This window comes from Polypterus senegalus, chromosome 9, assembly GCF_016835505.1.
Source record: "Polypterus senegalus isolate Bchr_013 chromosome 9, ASM1683550v1, whole genome shotgun sequence".
Lineage (NCBI taxonomy): Eukaryota > Metazoa > Chordata > Cladistia > Polypteriformes > Polypteridae > Polypterus > Polypterus senegalus.
The window spans coordinates 409,716-423,457 of NC_053162.1; the positions used below are offsets into that span (position 1 = coordinate 409,716).

The 13,742-nt window shown below is 46.5% G+C and overlaps 1 protein-coding gene across 2 annotated transcripts; it reads left to right on the forward strand.

Annotated features, from left to right (window-relative positions):
* Positions 1 to 59: 59 nt before the first annotated feature.
* surf6 (surfeit 6) lies at positions 60 to 13,514 on the forward strand. 2 transcript variants are annotated; one of them, XM_039762545.1, is made up of 5 exons: positions 60 to 162; positions 2,236 to 2,345; positions 4,879 to 5,094; positions 7,478 to 7,551; positions 12,341 to 13,514. In XM_039762545.1, exons 1-5 carry the CDS (start codon positions 95 to 97, stop codon positions 13,037 to 13,039), a joined length of 1,167 nt encoding a protein of 388 aa, XP_039618479.1. In that variant the 5' UTR covers positions 60 to 94; the 3' UTR covers positions 13,040 to 13,514. The 2 variants fall into 2 exon arrangements, with proteins under 2 accessions (XP_039618479.1, XP_039618480.1); XM_039762546.1 differs by having other exon boundaries at positions 4,879 to 5,082.
* The last annotated feature ends 228 nt before the right edge of the window (positions 13,515 to 13,742 follow it).

Sequence of the window (13,742 nt, forward strand, 5' to 3'; positions counted from 1 at the left end):
CCTTCCGCATCGGGTGCTGCAGTCCAAAGCAATCAAATCATCGACGATCGGCAGTCTTTTGACCCGGGAAGATCAGTGTATCGTCAAACTGTTTATGCGGACTGCCCATGTGTTTCACGGCAGGCTGCCTTCACGTGCTGGCAAGTTGGCTGTTGTGAAGCGGTGAGTTTCTGCTCGTTTATATCTACGGCTTTGTGTGGTTCGTCTGCGGGAGGTGTGCATAGTTATGAGGCACGGGCAGCACTTCATTTCTGTGATGTTTGGTGTTCTCGTTCGTATTCCATCTAAATCAGTGAGCGCCCGACTAACCCAGTTCAAAGGAGCTGTTACAATAAAGGGCACTGTGGGGTCCGAGCCCGTAATACGAGGTCATTTCTGGCCTGCCGTATCGGAAACGAGCGGTGAGGGAATGCAGTCAATGGATTCTTCGATGTTGTGCCTTTCTGAATGAGAACTCCGAAGAAGTCGGGCGGACGGACGGACGGACGGACGGAGCAGCTCCACTTCTCTGCAGAGTCGGTGTGGCCCCGCAGGGGTGACTGCAGCTGCCATCGTCAAAAGCCAAACTCTCTAAAGTATTACTGAGTAACTTAACCGCAGTTTCGAACAACAGAACGCGGGCTTGGTCTAAAGGAAGTCTGTCGATAAACAGGTTAGCGACAAGCCACCTGACTCTGGCGACAATTGTGGTCGAGTATTTCATGTTGATCTGACTTTCAGTATCCTTTCCTGCACACCATCGGCATGGAGATTAACGAACGATGAGCACCTTTGATATCCTCAGATGATTAAAAGGCTCGACGTGGTAAACGATGGTGGTCGTGAAAAAGGCTCCTTGAAGACCTTCACTTTAGTGAGCTCGCAGTGTAGAAGACGCCACTTTAAACACGTTATGGCAGAGCTCGGTGGTGTTTTATTTTAATGTTGGCTCCACTTACCTATCAAGGGCAAGTAAGAAAATACATGTAGAAATATTTGGTGTCCCTTACTCTACGTGTACCCTCGGCGTCCCGACCTCTCACGCCGGGCCCTTCCTCTCTTGGGTTTGTTCCTGTAGCCAGTGGTAGACTCGGTTAGCCCCCCAAATACCCTCTGTGAAAACATCATTTGTGTTCTTGCGACTGTTTTCCATATTTGAAGGCGACTTGGGTGGCACCTTGTTAGTATTTAGCAGCCCAGTGCCAGTCAGTAAGATATTTGTTTTGTTGCTGCTGAGATGCGCCTTTTTTATTTTTTTGTTAAAGAGTTACAGTCAAGAATTGAACTTTGCATCCTAACATGTCATTGTCATCATCTCCTCTCTGAGCTCCGAATGACCACACACACACACACACACACACACACAGAGAGCATTTTATTATATAGGAGATGAGATTAAACAACTCCAAATGGCGTTTACCCCAAACTCGACCACCATTTCATTCACAAGCCACGACACCTTAGAAAAGCCCAATAATCCGTTCAGTAACAAAGACGTGGGTTTTGTACCCCGTTGACTGCTGACTGTGTGCCTGCAGAGTGATGCTTTGGGAGTTCTCCTTACAAACCATGATTGTTATACTTTTACGTATTTAAAAGATTTGATTCTGTGCTCGAGAAGCTAGGCTGGCAGCTTCACAGGACCCCCATGCACACTAATGCCAGTCCCTTGTTAGTGAAGTTACAGAAACGAGCAGGGGGGCTACAGGCGGGGGCTACAGGCTGGGGCAGGACTAGCAGGCCACTCTGGATGGCCTGTCAATCCCGGCCCACTCTGACCAATTACGTACGAGGTTTGAGATGAGTGGGTGGAGTAATGGCAGGCGGCACTTCCATAGGCTGCGTATTGCTGCATGGCGGTTTCTTCAAGCATTTGAGGATGGGGGGAGAATGTGGACGGAGTGGCAGCCATTTACATAGGAAGGTAATTCACATTGAAAATTCCCCTTTGTTACGAGAGTCTTTCCTGTTTTTAAGAGAGGCAAACAGGGGTCCTCCAGCAGTGAAAGTGGGTGTTTGCCAGGCTGTGCCATGGGGTTGTGGGTTTGGTTTGTGGTGTTGTGACTCGCTCAGTTGTTCTTCACTTGGTGTATGGAGTTGTGCCTTATTCAGAAATGAAAGAATAAATGAAACCATCATTACTACCGTTGTGCCAGGGATACAGGAAGGTGTCAGCAGGGGGCCTGGGGACACTTCTCCGCCATTTTGATCAATGACTGCTTGATGACACCTGTCTGTGCTCTTTGTTTGTTTCAGCACATCAGCATTCACCATGAACAGCATCGCAGCCAAAGACGCCTACTTCCAGAAGCTGGCCAGCAAAGTGTGTGCGTCGCAGAGCCAGGAGGCACGCAAGAGGCCGTTTGGTGAGTGGCGTCATTTGATCCTGCAGGTCCATTAGGAGTATTGGCACTTTCTGTCATTTCCACTTCTTGTGAGTGTTTGTTTGTCTGTGACGAGACGCTGACACGAGTGGCGGGCTGACCAGTAGCTCCGTTGCGTTGTGCTCTTTTTCTTTCTTTTTTTGTAGCGCTGAGCTCCTTTTTAGGGCTGTTCGATATAACAATATATATTGGATGACAATATGAAAACGTCTATCGCTGCACATTACGCTATCGTTTGTTTCGTGGTGTCGCAAAATAAACTGTTTACGGCAATATTTTTTTCATTGTTTTGATGGCCACCACGTGGATGCAGACACACTAGCATGGCTGATGAAGACGAGGCAACACCAGGTAGCTCCACACAGAAGGACCTTGTTCCTAAACGAGGGGCTACCTCTGTAGTATGGAGATGGTTTGGATTTGAAGAGTCTGACACGGACCAGAAAACGGTACTGTGCAAATTGTGCTGCAAACCGATCGCTACCACAGACTCCAACACGACAAACCTCTTCTACCACCTCCGCAAAAAGCACGTGAGCGAGCATGCAGAGAGTTTACAACTGAGAGGCAGGCCACGTAGGATATTACAGTTGTAAAGGTACTATTTAAACGAGCATGTTAAAAGCTTGGAAGATTAATTGCTACCAAAACAATTTGCTTAAGGCATAATTTTCCCTGCAGCGCTTGCTGTCAGCGTTAATCTTGTTAAAATTACGAATTACGCCACAACTGCATTAACACGGCAAATCTCCGTTAACAAGTTACCGCGGATCGCCCGTGCTTGGGGCTGGACGGCATCAACACGCTAGCACCGTCCAGTCCCACGCACGGGCGATCCGCTGTAACTCGTTAACGGAGATTTGCCACACACTATGTGCAAATTAACATTTTACTAGAATGTAGCCTAAAAAATATTATATTTAATATTATATATTTAATATATATGTCGTAAGCCTTATTGCTGCTACAGTTTGAAGTACAAGGTTTACATTTGGTTTTGACAGTTAATGTGAGACTTGTATTTATTTTGTTTAAAGGGTTTATTGGCCGTATATAGTTTAGTTGTTAGTGCTTTGATCCTTTTATATTTAATATATGTTGTGAGAGTTATTGCTGCTACACTTCACATTTTGTTTATGTCAGGCATTTTATAAAGCAGTATTTTATATTGGGCCTTTAGTAATTTGTTTTGGAAAAGTGTTTTATATTTGATACATTAACATTTTATGTTTACATTCTAAGTCAAACATTTGCTCAAATGTTCTAAATAAAAGAACAGAAATAATTACAAGTTGAGTACTTCTCATTTTTGATTTTTAATTTAAATGAAAAAAAAGGAGTGGTGATTATATAAACTATTCACTGAATACAAAGAAAATGTACTATATTGTGATATCGGGATATGAAATGAAATATCGGGATATAAGATTTTGCTCATATCGCACAGCCCTAGCCCTTCTCGACTGGTTTTCTGCTACACGTGCAGTGCTTTTGTTTAAGTATATCTTGAATTTCGCTCAGGATCGAGTGTCTGTCTGTCTGTCTGTCTGTCTGTCTGTCTGTCTGTCTTTGTCATGCGTAGTTTAGCGGGGTGGTGTTGAGTTGGAACTGTTGAGGCCTCCACCATCCCAGCTTGAAACATCAACAACAGGAAGAGTTGAAGGCCGGCAGCATCCAGCATGCATCGCTCCAGAGGGCTGTCGTGTCGGAGGTCTGCTAGTGATGGCTTACGTTTCTTTTAGGTGACAGACAGACAGACAGACCGACCGTACCTGATACTGACTTGTTTAGAGCCACAGCAGTCTGAGTGCCGTTGCAGTAATTAGTGCAACACGTTTGAGTATTTAGATCTGTTTTTACGGTTTTGTGTTATGCAGATTCTGTTTCAGGGGGGTCTTCTTTTTGTTTCAGCTTCAGGTGGCTCTGAGGCTAGCGATTTGCACTGATAATCAGAAGGTTGCTGGCTCAAATCCCGTAAACACCAAAAGTGACTCTGAGGACGTTAGTCTGCGTGTCGGCCCTACAACCTGCAGGGAAAAACCTGTGGGTTGGTGGCAGAATCGGCCCTCCAGCCACCATTAACAAACCTCCCAGTGTTCCACTCCATCTGAACCAGTGTGGTGCTGAGGTGACACCCATCGCATAATCTGGCATCCTGGTTTGTCATGTGGTGGGTGCAGCAATGCGCTGTATCAGTGTGTCCTCCTACCCTCTCAGTTTATGGCGCACGTTGGGAGTCGTCACATGACCACAGTTGTCCTGCTGGTTACGTCACAGGAACTCAATTCTTCCTTCGACTTTGCTTTACGTGTTTGGTTTGTCTGATCGTTTTGTCTCTTCTGCTCCTGACCTGCTTGCTTTTAGTTTTGCGTCTCCTTCTGGTTGTCTGTCTCTTTTCATTCATAAGTTTTACATAAAACAATGCGTTTTGTCTCTTACATGAGTGACAGTGTCCCCATGTGGTCATCTAACTGTTACCTGCAGTCGAGTGTTCATCTGGCTCTGCTTTTTGCAGTTCCACATAAGGGCGGCACAGTGAACAAAGGGAAAAAGCAGAAAAAACAGAAACCCTCAACAAACAAGGCTGCCGACCAAAAGAAAAAGGGATTTACAAAGAAGGGGCAAAGAGCAGAGCCGGAGAAGGCGAAGCAAGAAGCTGTTCAAAGAGCCGAGCCGAAGGGGCAGGACGGCACTTTAAAGAAGAAGCCCAAAGCTGAAGGTGAGGGAGGAGGTAGGCTGTGTGTGCCTTCATTTTGAGATGTGAGTGTCATGGTGGGGACCTCTGGTGCTTGATTGAGGAGGCCAGCAGCCAACCAAAAACGCAGGGGTCCGCAGAGTGGGTCCTGAGGGCTGTGAGAGTTGCGGCTTTTTATTCCAACTCCGTTGCCTAATGAGACGTCTCTTGAGCAATAAGTGACTTTTTTTTTTTTTTTTTGATTCATTTTTGTTGTCTCGCTAATTAAGATTCTCACCTTTAGCACTAGAATTACCAAAGCCTGTGATTAAAACTCGTAATCCACCTTAAATCCCTTCGCTCCTCTCCGTCGGTGTCTTTTGTGTTGTAAATGTGTCAATCAGCACAAGAGGCAAGCAGCCTGCTGTCCCATCAAGCCACCCAAGCAGAAAGGGCAGCAAGTTCTCTCAGCTCGGGTCTGTTTACCTGCCCGTGAGGTGCCAGGAGTTGTAGAAGGTCAATAATAGATCGATATTTGGAATACGTAACATTTTACGCATGTTGCGGGTCTACAACAATCTATGTAAAGGCATCGTTAAAACAGAAACGTTTTTCATGTTTTAGTAATAATTGTTAAAATGTAGACATGAAGTGTGTAAGGTGTGAAGCCTGAAGTCCAAATATCAAAGAAACACTTTCACAGAAGGCACAAGTATAACAGAACAAGTGCGCTTTTATTCAATAATATAACTGCAGAAAAATAACTCGCGCTAGGGTGGGACATTGACACGCTTTTAATACGACCGCCTTGGTGGTGCAGCAGTAAGAACTGCTGACTGGTAAGCAAAAGGTTGCCAGTTCAACCCCAGACGCCTCAGTTTTGAGTGGTGAGCTGCTCTAATTCTTACTATGATGGAATAAAAACATCAGTTTGATTTGAGTCTCTAACAGCCGCTGTTCATTTATGGTACTTGTAAAGGTTAGCGTCTTTTGTTTTATTCTCCCAGTCACATTCACGCTCCCCCCGATCTGACGCTGCTGTTTTCACATAATGACGTGCTGTAACAGAGGAGGATGAGGGTTCTTCATCTGAGAAAGGGAGCAGAAGCCCTCCCAACAAGAAATGTCCACTTGCATATAAGAACAACGCAGCCGCACCAGGCGGAAAGGCGAAAGATGGCACCATTTGGATGCAGCAATGTGTCGGGCGTCATCCTGCCAGTCAATGTGCCACATGCCTGTCCTTCAGTGAAACAGCACGGCTTACAGAGCTCGCCAACGTATTGTGCAAAGTCCTGTTTATGATGGTCTTTATATGAAAACCATTTACAAGTTACTTGTATAAAAGCCACATTGAATGATACTTACCTTGATTTATTGACTTATCTTCGTACAGCGTAAAGTTACAAGTAGACTGCAGAACTTCCTGTGTGTGATTGACACGGGCACGCTGACAATTTACACGTGTAATGCCACGAAAGTGCCTGCTGACACTTGAGTACGCGATCAATGGTGCGAGAATGCCGTCAGACTTCTTTTTAGGGCACACACACCGTCAGATCTAAACACTAGCGTGGAGAGTCGCTCGCGTACTGAAGAGTCTATAGCTGCAGGTGTTTGTCAGCGTGCCCGTGTCATAGATAACATAGATTGTTGTAGACACACAACATGCGTGAAATGTTCCATATTCCAAATATTGATCTATTATTGACCCTCTACAACTCCTGGCACCTCACGGGCAGGTAAACAGACCCGAGCTGAGAGAACTTTCTGCCTTTTCTGTGTTGGTGGGTTGATGGGATAGCAGGCTGCTTGCTGCTCGACACATTTACAACACAAAAGACGCTAACGAAGAGGAGCAAAGGTATTTAAGGTGGCCCGGGATTACGAGTTTTTTCATAGTTTTTGTTAACTGCTTACGTTACTCAGAGACAGCGGCCTTCACTCTCATTCACTGCTCCTTATCAGGAATAAAATGCAAATACCAAAGGAACCAGGGGTTCTCCATCTAACGTGTTCCCATTTGCACCAGTGTTTAATTTACTCTCCTTATAAACATCTTATTAAAGCAGGTAAAGTGAAGGAATGCAAACTTGTCATCGGCTTCAAACTTCAGATCTTTGGATAATTTACTTTGAATGGGGAAAAAAAAAAATAACAAGATGAGAATGACCTGACCTGACAAAATGGAAACCCCGACACCACATATAAAATGAAATTAGATTTATTATTGGTAACAATTGGTTTCTAATGAAGCAACCGGCTTGTAACAAAAACCTGCAGCCAGTGCGGCCCTAGGGGGACCTGCCCAGATAATGCACCTCCGCTCCAGGCCAGTGGCCAGCTCCGCTTACAGAAATCCTTTTCTATTGTCTGACACTGCCGGTCACTGGTGAATTTTGCTAATTGTGACATTTTATTTTTCCTTTTTTCAAATCAGATGTTCAAAGCTTCTCCACTATGGATATTTTAAAGCAAAGGCTCCATGAGAAGATGGAGGAGTGCAGGAATGCTGTAAGTAGTTGTGAGCGGCGCTGCATGTAACTAATCGCATGGTGTCAGGGTAGAATTGTTGTAGCTGTCGAGATGTGGAAAGTGCCTGCGTGGTGGTGATGGTGTGGACATCTCAGGCAAATAATGCACAGAAGAGACAAAAAATCAGGTTGACGAAGCCAATGAGGTTCATGTGCAGCAAAAGACAAGTAAGCCAAGGCCCCACATCCACTATGAGTCCTGCTGACCTGGTTCGGACCCTTTGTTGTAGGTAAGATGGCTGCCCACCTGCTCTGTCCCTTGACTCGCATCTCCTCCTACTTGAAACTAAGTGTTTTTCTCCAGCTCTCCTCCCAACGCCATCAGTGGCAGATCTGCTGTTTGAATATAGGGGGGCACTGATAGACTGGGGAGAATAAAGGACTGGCGTAGCAGGGACTTTGAGACGGGCCAAGTTTAAACGTTCATGCAGAGCAAAAGACTGTAATAATCATCCTCGTTAATAAAACCCTTGTGCACGTCCAGTGTCCGTGTGTGTGTGTCTTCTGGTGAAGTGCGCATGCGCGGGTCCACACAGCACGTGTTCAGTCTCTTCCTGTGCAGAGAGAGACGCACACACAGGCGCGCGCGCCTCGCACACACACACGAGTGTCACACACGCACACGCGAGACAAACAGGCACGCAAGACAGACAGACAGACACACACACAGGCAAGAGACACACACAAAGGAGAGAGAGAGACACACACACGTGCATTGTTGCAATGTTACTTTTCTTGGTTGTTTATTAAATTACAGATTTTTTAAATGTTCATTTTTTCCCCTGTGCTTAAAACTCATTAAAAAAGAGTCGTAAGGCTATAGCGCGAACTGTTGCAGTGTTGTTTTCTCTGTTGTTCAAGGTTTTCTTAGTGTTATTCAATGTTTTTATATTTAGTTGACTATCACGCTGTGCTTTCTATGGTATAATTAACTATATTTATGCTTAAAAACTGAAAAAAAAATACATATTTACATACAGTTCATACGGTCTGGAACGGATTAATTGTATTTACATACAGTCCTATGGGGGAAATTACTTCGGGTCACAACCAAATCGGGTTACAACCAGAGTTTTGGAATGAATTAGGGTCGTGAGCTGAGGCTCCACTTTATTACTGTCAGACAAAATTCCAGGCATTTCACGGAAATACAAAGCAGTATTACTGGGAGAGAAAATGAAAGGCACACAATACAGTGACGCATATTACAGCCGCATACAAGGTCCCTTGCCATTTAATATCGACTGTTCATACAAATGTTTATGCACTACTGTTCTAGCGCCCGTTATTGTAATGGCTTTAACGTCTAGTACAAATATAAAAGACACCAAGTCTGAACAAAACTGGCGACACGACAAAAGACATTCACTCGATCACAAAAATATTACAAATAAAGAACAGGAACTGCAGGCTTCACATAAAGACTATGTAATGCAATCAGAGAATCCTGGCGAGATCCGTGAAATGGGGACGAGCAGAAAGGAGAGTGGAGTGGACAAGTGCGCACTTCAAGGGTGAGATGGGCCGGCCACACAGGCCTGACACTGAGACCCCCCCAGTGCTGATGATGGGGTCTGCATACAGTAAGAAGATGCGCAGGTGACATCCCTTTAAATGGGACAAATCAGCCAGTGGGGCAACCAATTCTTAATGGAAGCTGAATAATTGGAAATACACATTGTGATAATAAATATAACTAGGGGGCTCCGCCGCCCGCTTGCTTTGCTCACCAACCCCCGGGTGGGCACTATACGCCAGTCACTTCACGGCTCTGCCACTCGCGTGTGGGGATGTGGATGTTTAATTTAAACAGATTGTTATTTTCATGGGAATTGTAACTATTTGACATTACAGCGAGTAATGAACCAAAGTAGAAAAGAGTAACACGTAATAAATTGAAAGAACATGATGTGTCGTGTTGCGTTCTAGGATTTTCTTCTGTTTGGCTTTGAAATTAACATGCAAATCTCTCTATTATATTAAAAAATACTTGGGACGAGATGAGACGTCACCTTCTCAGAGAGACACTTTCATGTCCCACGAGACTAGACTTTGTGCCAAGAGATTGAACCAGGCCCAGGGAAGTAGAACATCGTAAAGAATTCAAAAACGTTAGTGCGGTACACGTGCAGAGCAGGAAAATTCAAAAGTCTCAAAAAATGATAGTGAAGATCGCATTAGCGCTAACAAACAAATTATTACTCAGTGGATTAACAGAACAGCGAAAAGAGATTACATACAGTTTGAGGAAGTCTGGGGAGAAGAGAGACAAGGCAGAGGGACAAAAGGACAGCTGCTGTACAGGCTTTTAAACGATCGAAGCGCCACACGAGATGAAGATCACACGGCAGCAGCTGATCGAGCAAAGAGGAGGTAAACAAAACATCTGTGTTTGTTCTCATTGTATCCTCGTTTAAGAGGGGGCTTCGGAGGGGCAACCACGTCTCCTGGGGTGCGTTCAGCCCCCCTCTTCGCAATGGCGTGTAGCCAAACTTACACTTTTACAGTGAGCCCTCCTCGATCGCGGGGGTTGCGTTCCAGAACCCCCCATGAAAGGTGAAAATCTGCGAAGTAAAAACCATACGTTTATATTGTTGTTTTTAAATTGTCACATGTGGGTCACAGAAACACGGGAGGTTGTAGAGACTGGGACTTGAAAACACTGCAAACAAACATTTGTGTCTGTTTCAAAAGTTTCAACTGTGCTCCGTGACAAGACAGAGATGACAGTTCCGTCTCACAATTAATAGAATGCAAACATATCTTCTTCTTCAAAGGAGTGCGCGTCCGGAGCAGAGAATGTCGGAGAGAAAAGCAAACGATCAAAACTCAATAGGTGCTGTTCGGGCTTTTAAGAATGCGAAGCAGCGCGCGGGAATCCTATCATATATCATTGAGCAGTTTTATTTAATATGTAACACACGCTTGGGTAGTATGAAATCAACTGGGCAAACCAACCGAGGAAGCATGTACCATAAATTAAAAGACCCATTGTCCGCAGTAAGCCGCGAACCAGCGAAAAATCCACGATATATAGTTGGATATGTTTACATATAAAATCCGTAATGGAGTGAAACCGTGAAAGTCGAAGCGCGATATAGCGAGGGATTACTGTACTGTAAAAGTTCAGCAAAAACAATTTTTTGAAGTAACTTTTCGTCAATATCACATTGAATTTCGATTCCGTGTTTGGACTTACATTGTGACAACACAACGTATAACTGCCCGTGAGTGAATATCGTTTCTTTCTCTCTAATAAATGGACTTTTTCGAATGCTTGTCACGGTGATTTGTTACTTGTCATAGTAAAAGCGATTCTGCACAGCCCATCGCTCAGACATCAATTACGTAATAAGATTACGATACGTCCTGTCAACAGTAATTCGGCCGGTGTTCACGCTCGTAAATATTCTTCATGCCTTGTAAGTTGATGTTTTCATCCTCCTCACCATCACCACCAGCTGTCTCAGTCTGTTGATACGCATTTCACCAATTTGCCGTGTAACCGATTGACAGTTTTCACGTTAATTCGTTTGATTTCCTTGTTTCTCGGTGCTAGGATTGCCGGTGTACTCATTTCTTCTGTTGATAACCCTTAGGGATGAAATTCTTGGACAGAATACGTCGTCTTTCATTGGGAACTTAAAGTGAGAAAATGTTCAAATTTAAGAGCTGAGAGCGCAGGGACTGAGTCTGACAAAAGCATTCGCACCAATGAGAGGCGAGAGGACCGTGAGAGGGCGTGGTTTGAGAGGGGGGCGGGACTTGAACAAATCTCATGGCCAAAGTCTCGTCTTTTTTACAATAAGGAAAACGAGATTGAATGTCATGATTATCAATGTTTCATTTGTTTATTGTAGTTTATTAAGTATTTATTTTTGCAGCAGTGCGTTGTACTCAATAATAACGGCAGTAACTGAATCCACAAGTTACAGTTTAGTCACCATTAGGGTTAGGGTTCAGTGATGCTCAGTCTGGGGAGGCACATCCATGGAGGGGACAGAGGCACAGACCTCTACAGGCTAGACAACGGTGGGCACCGCAGGGCTGCCATTAGGTATCGGGATGAAATTCTTGGAGCCATCGTCAGAGCCTATGCTGGTGCCCAACAATGCCCACCCGGCCTCCTCATGTGGTGAGAGGTTGAAGGACTCTATCCCAATGACTGCCCCTCACTCGCCTGACCCCTCTGGGTGGGACATTATGTTTGGGTCCACCCGACCCCTCAGCCTTTCGATGAGATCAGCGATGCGTTGGTCCAGACCTCCCCCAGGACCCCATCCGTCGCCTCATTATCGGTACGCGTGTATCCATGCCTGACCACGCTTTGATACAAATCAGTGAGGCCCAGTGGCCCTGCCCGCCTCCTCACTTTTTCACTTTGATTTTCGGGGTTCCTCTGCCGGTTGATCCTTTCCATCTTTCGTTCCTCACACGTCACCATGTCAGTCCTTATCAGGATTTGTCTTTCCCGTTGAGGTCTGAGGTGCCGTCTCATCCGAGTACCAGCGGGCTGTGAGGCGACTCCAGTAGCTGCCTTGGGCGCCAGTTGATCTTCCCATTTGATTCACCTGCTGTGGGCAGGGGTGGCATTGGTGGAGAAATGGCACTTTAAAGCAGCCGAGTGTGAGCCCACCCGTGGGTTAGGGTCCTCTAAGGGAAGGTAACAATGTTGAAGTTGACGTGACGCGCGGAGTTTGACGGCCGTAGGTGTCTTGTGGTTCTCGTCCAGATGCTCACTCGCCTGTTGTGCCTTTTTCTGTCATCAGGGCAGTGCCACCAAGTCTTTGTCAGCTGAGGAGCTGGAAAGGAAACGTTCACGAAGAAAACTGGAGAGAGAGCGCAAGAAACGCAAGCGAAAAGAAATGCGAATGAAGAAACTTCTGGAGCAAAAGGCACAAACCATTAAAGAGGAGGAGAGAAAGGAGACGAACGCGCAGAAGAGCAGCGTCCCCAAAGCAGAAGCTGCCACGGCCGGCCCGATGGTGTTCAACAAAGTCGAAGTGGGCGACGAGTTCGTCGACAAGGTTCAGAAGAAGAAGGAGAAAAAGAAGAAGATCAAGGGCACCCTGACGCCGCTGACGGGCAAGAACTACAAGCAGCTCCTGAGCCGAGTGGAGGAGAGGAAGGCCAAGCTGGAGGAGCTGAAGAGCAAAAACTCCAGCAAAGCCCAAGAGCTGGAGAAGAAGATGAAGTGGACCAACGTCCTGTACAAGGCCGAGGGCCTCAAGATCAAGGACGACGAGGACATGCTGAAGACCGCCCTCAAACGCAAGGAGAAGAAGCGCGCCCAGAAGAAGCAGCAGTGGGAGAAGCGCAGCGTCCACGTGCTGGAGAAGATGCAGCAGCGGCAGGACAAGCGCAAGAAGAACATCCAGAAGCAGAAACGCGGCAAGCTGGAGAAACGCAAGGCGAAGGCGCAGAAGAGGGGCAGGGTGCTGCCTGGAGATCTGGACAAGATGAAGTGAGAGCCCCCCGGGATGGAAGATTGTTACCCATCAGCAGTAATCGCAACCTTCCTGCCCTTCCATCGTATAGCGCCTTGAACCAAGTCCCAAAGCAGGGGTACACGGGCAGGGCAGCCTGGTGTGACTTTTGGGGGGTCCTCCTCTGTTTGATTTTACCTGTTAACTCCGCTCCCCCTCATCTGGCTCTTCAAACGGACTCCATAAAGAGGGTGTGAGCCCACCCAGACCAAAGCAAACCTCCATGGCGTGACTGGCTGCCAGCATGAAGATGTCACATCATCACAGGACCTTGGTGAGCGACTGGCGGTGCCATATGTCAGTCTGTGTGGGAGGAGAGGCGCTATATAAAAAGGAACCCTGAGGGTGTCGCGGTAAGTGGGCACCCTGCGTGGGCCTCGCTGCCTGTAGGTGATCCCGTTGTTCAGACACGGCTGGCATCAGCCTAACCCATTAAAAATAAAAGTGCAGAAGACTCCCTCGGGCTCGATGTGCCAGTCATGTCCAGACGTAGCGTCGTCGCGTGCAGCAAGCTTGCGCACTGCGGTGGGCTAATGAAGGGCGCGACACACGCAGGTGGGTGGAGAGCACGGCCCCGGGATGCTGCCACCATCTGCTGGGCAGGCTTTTGGAGGCCTCCGTGCTAACTTACCCCTGTGCCACCACACTGCTCCCGTGACAAGGTGAGGTGGCCCGGTACCCGTGT

Bases quoted from the DNA above. Each gene is read 5' to 3' on its own strand.
- surf6 (XM_039762545.1), top strand. From the start codon at position 95: ATGCGGACTGCCCATGTGTTTCACGGCAGGCTGCCTTCACGTGCTGGC. The intron at 5,095-7,477 runs GTAGGCTGTGTG...TTTTCAAATCAG, and splicing joins AGCTGAAGGTGAGGGAGGAG to ATGTTCAAAGCTTCTCCACT. The intron at 7,552-12,340 runs GTAAGTAGTTGT...TTCTGTCATCAG, and splicing joins TGGAGGAGTGCAGGAATGCT to GGCAGTGCCACCAAGTCTTT.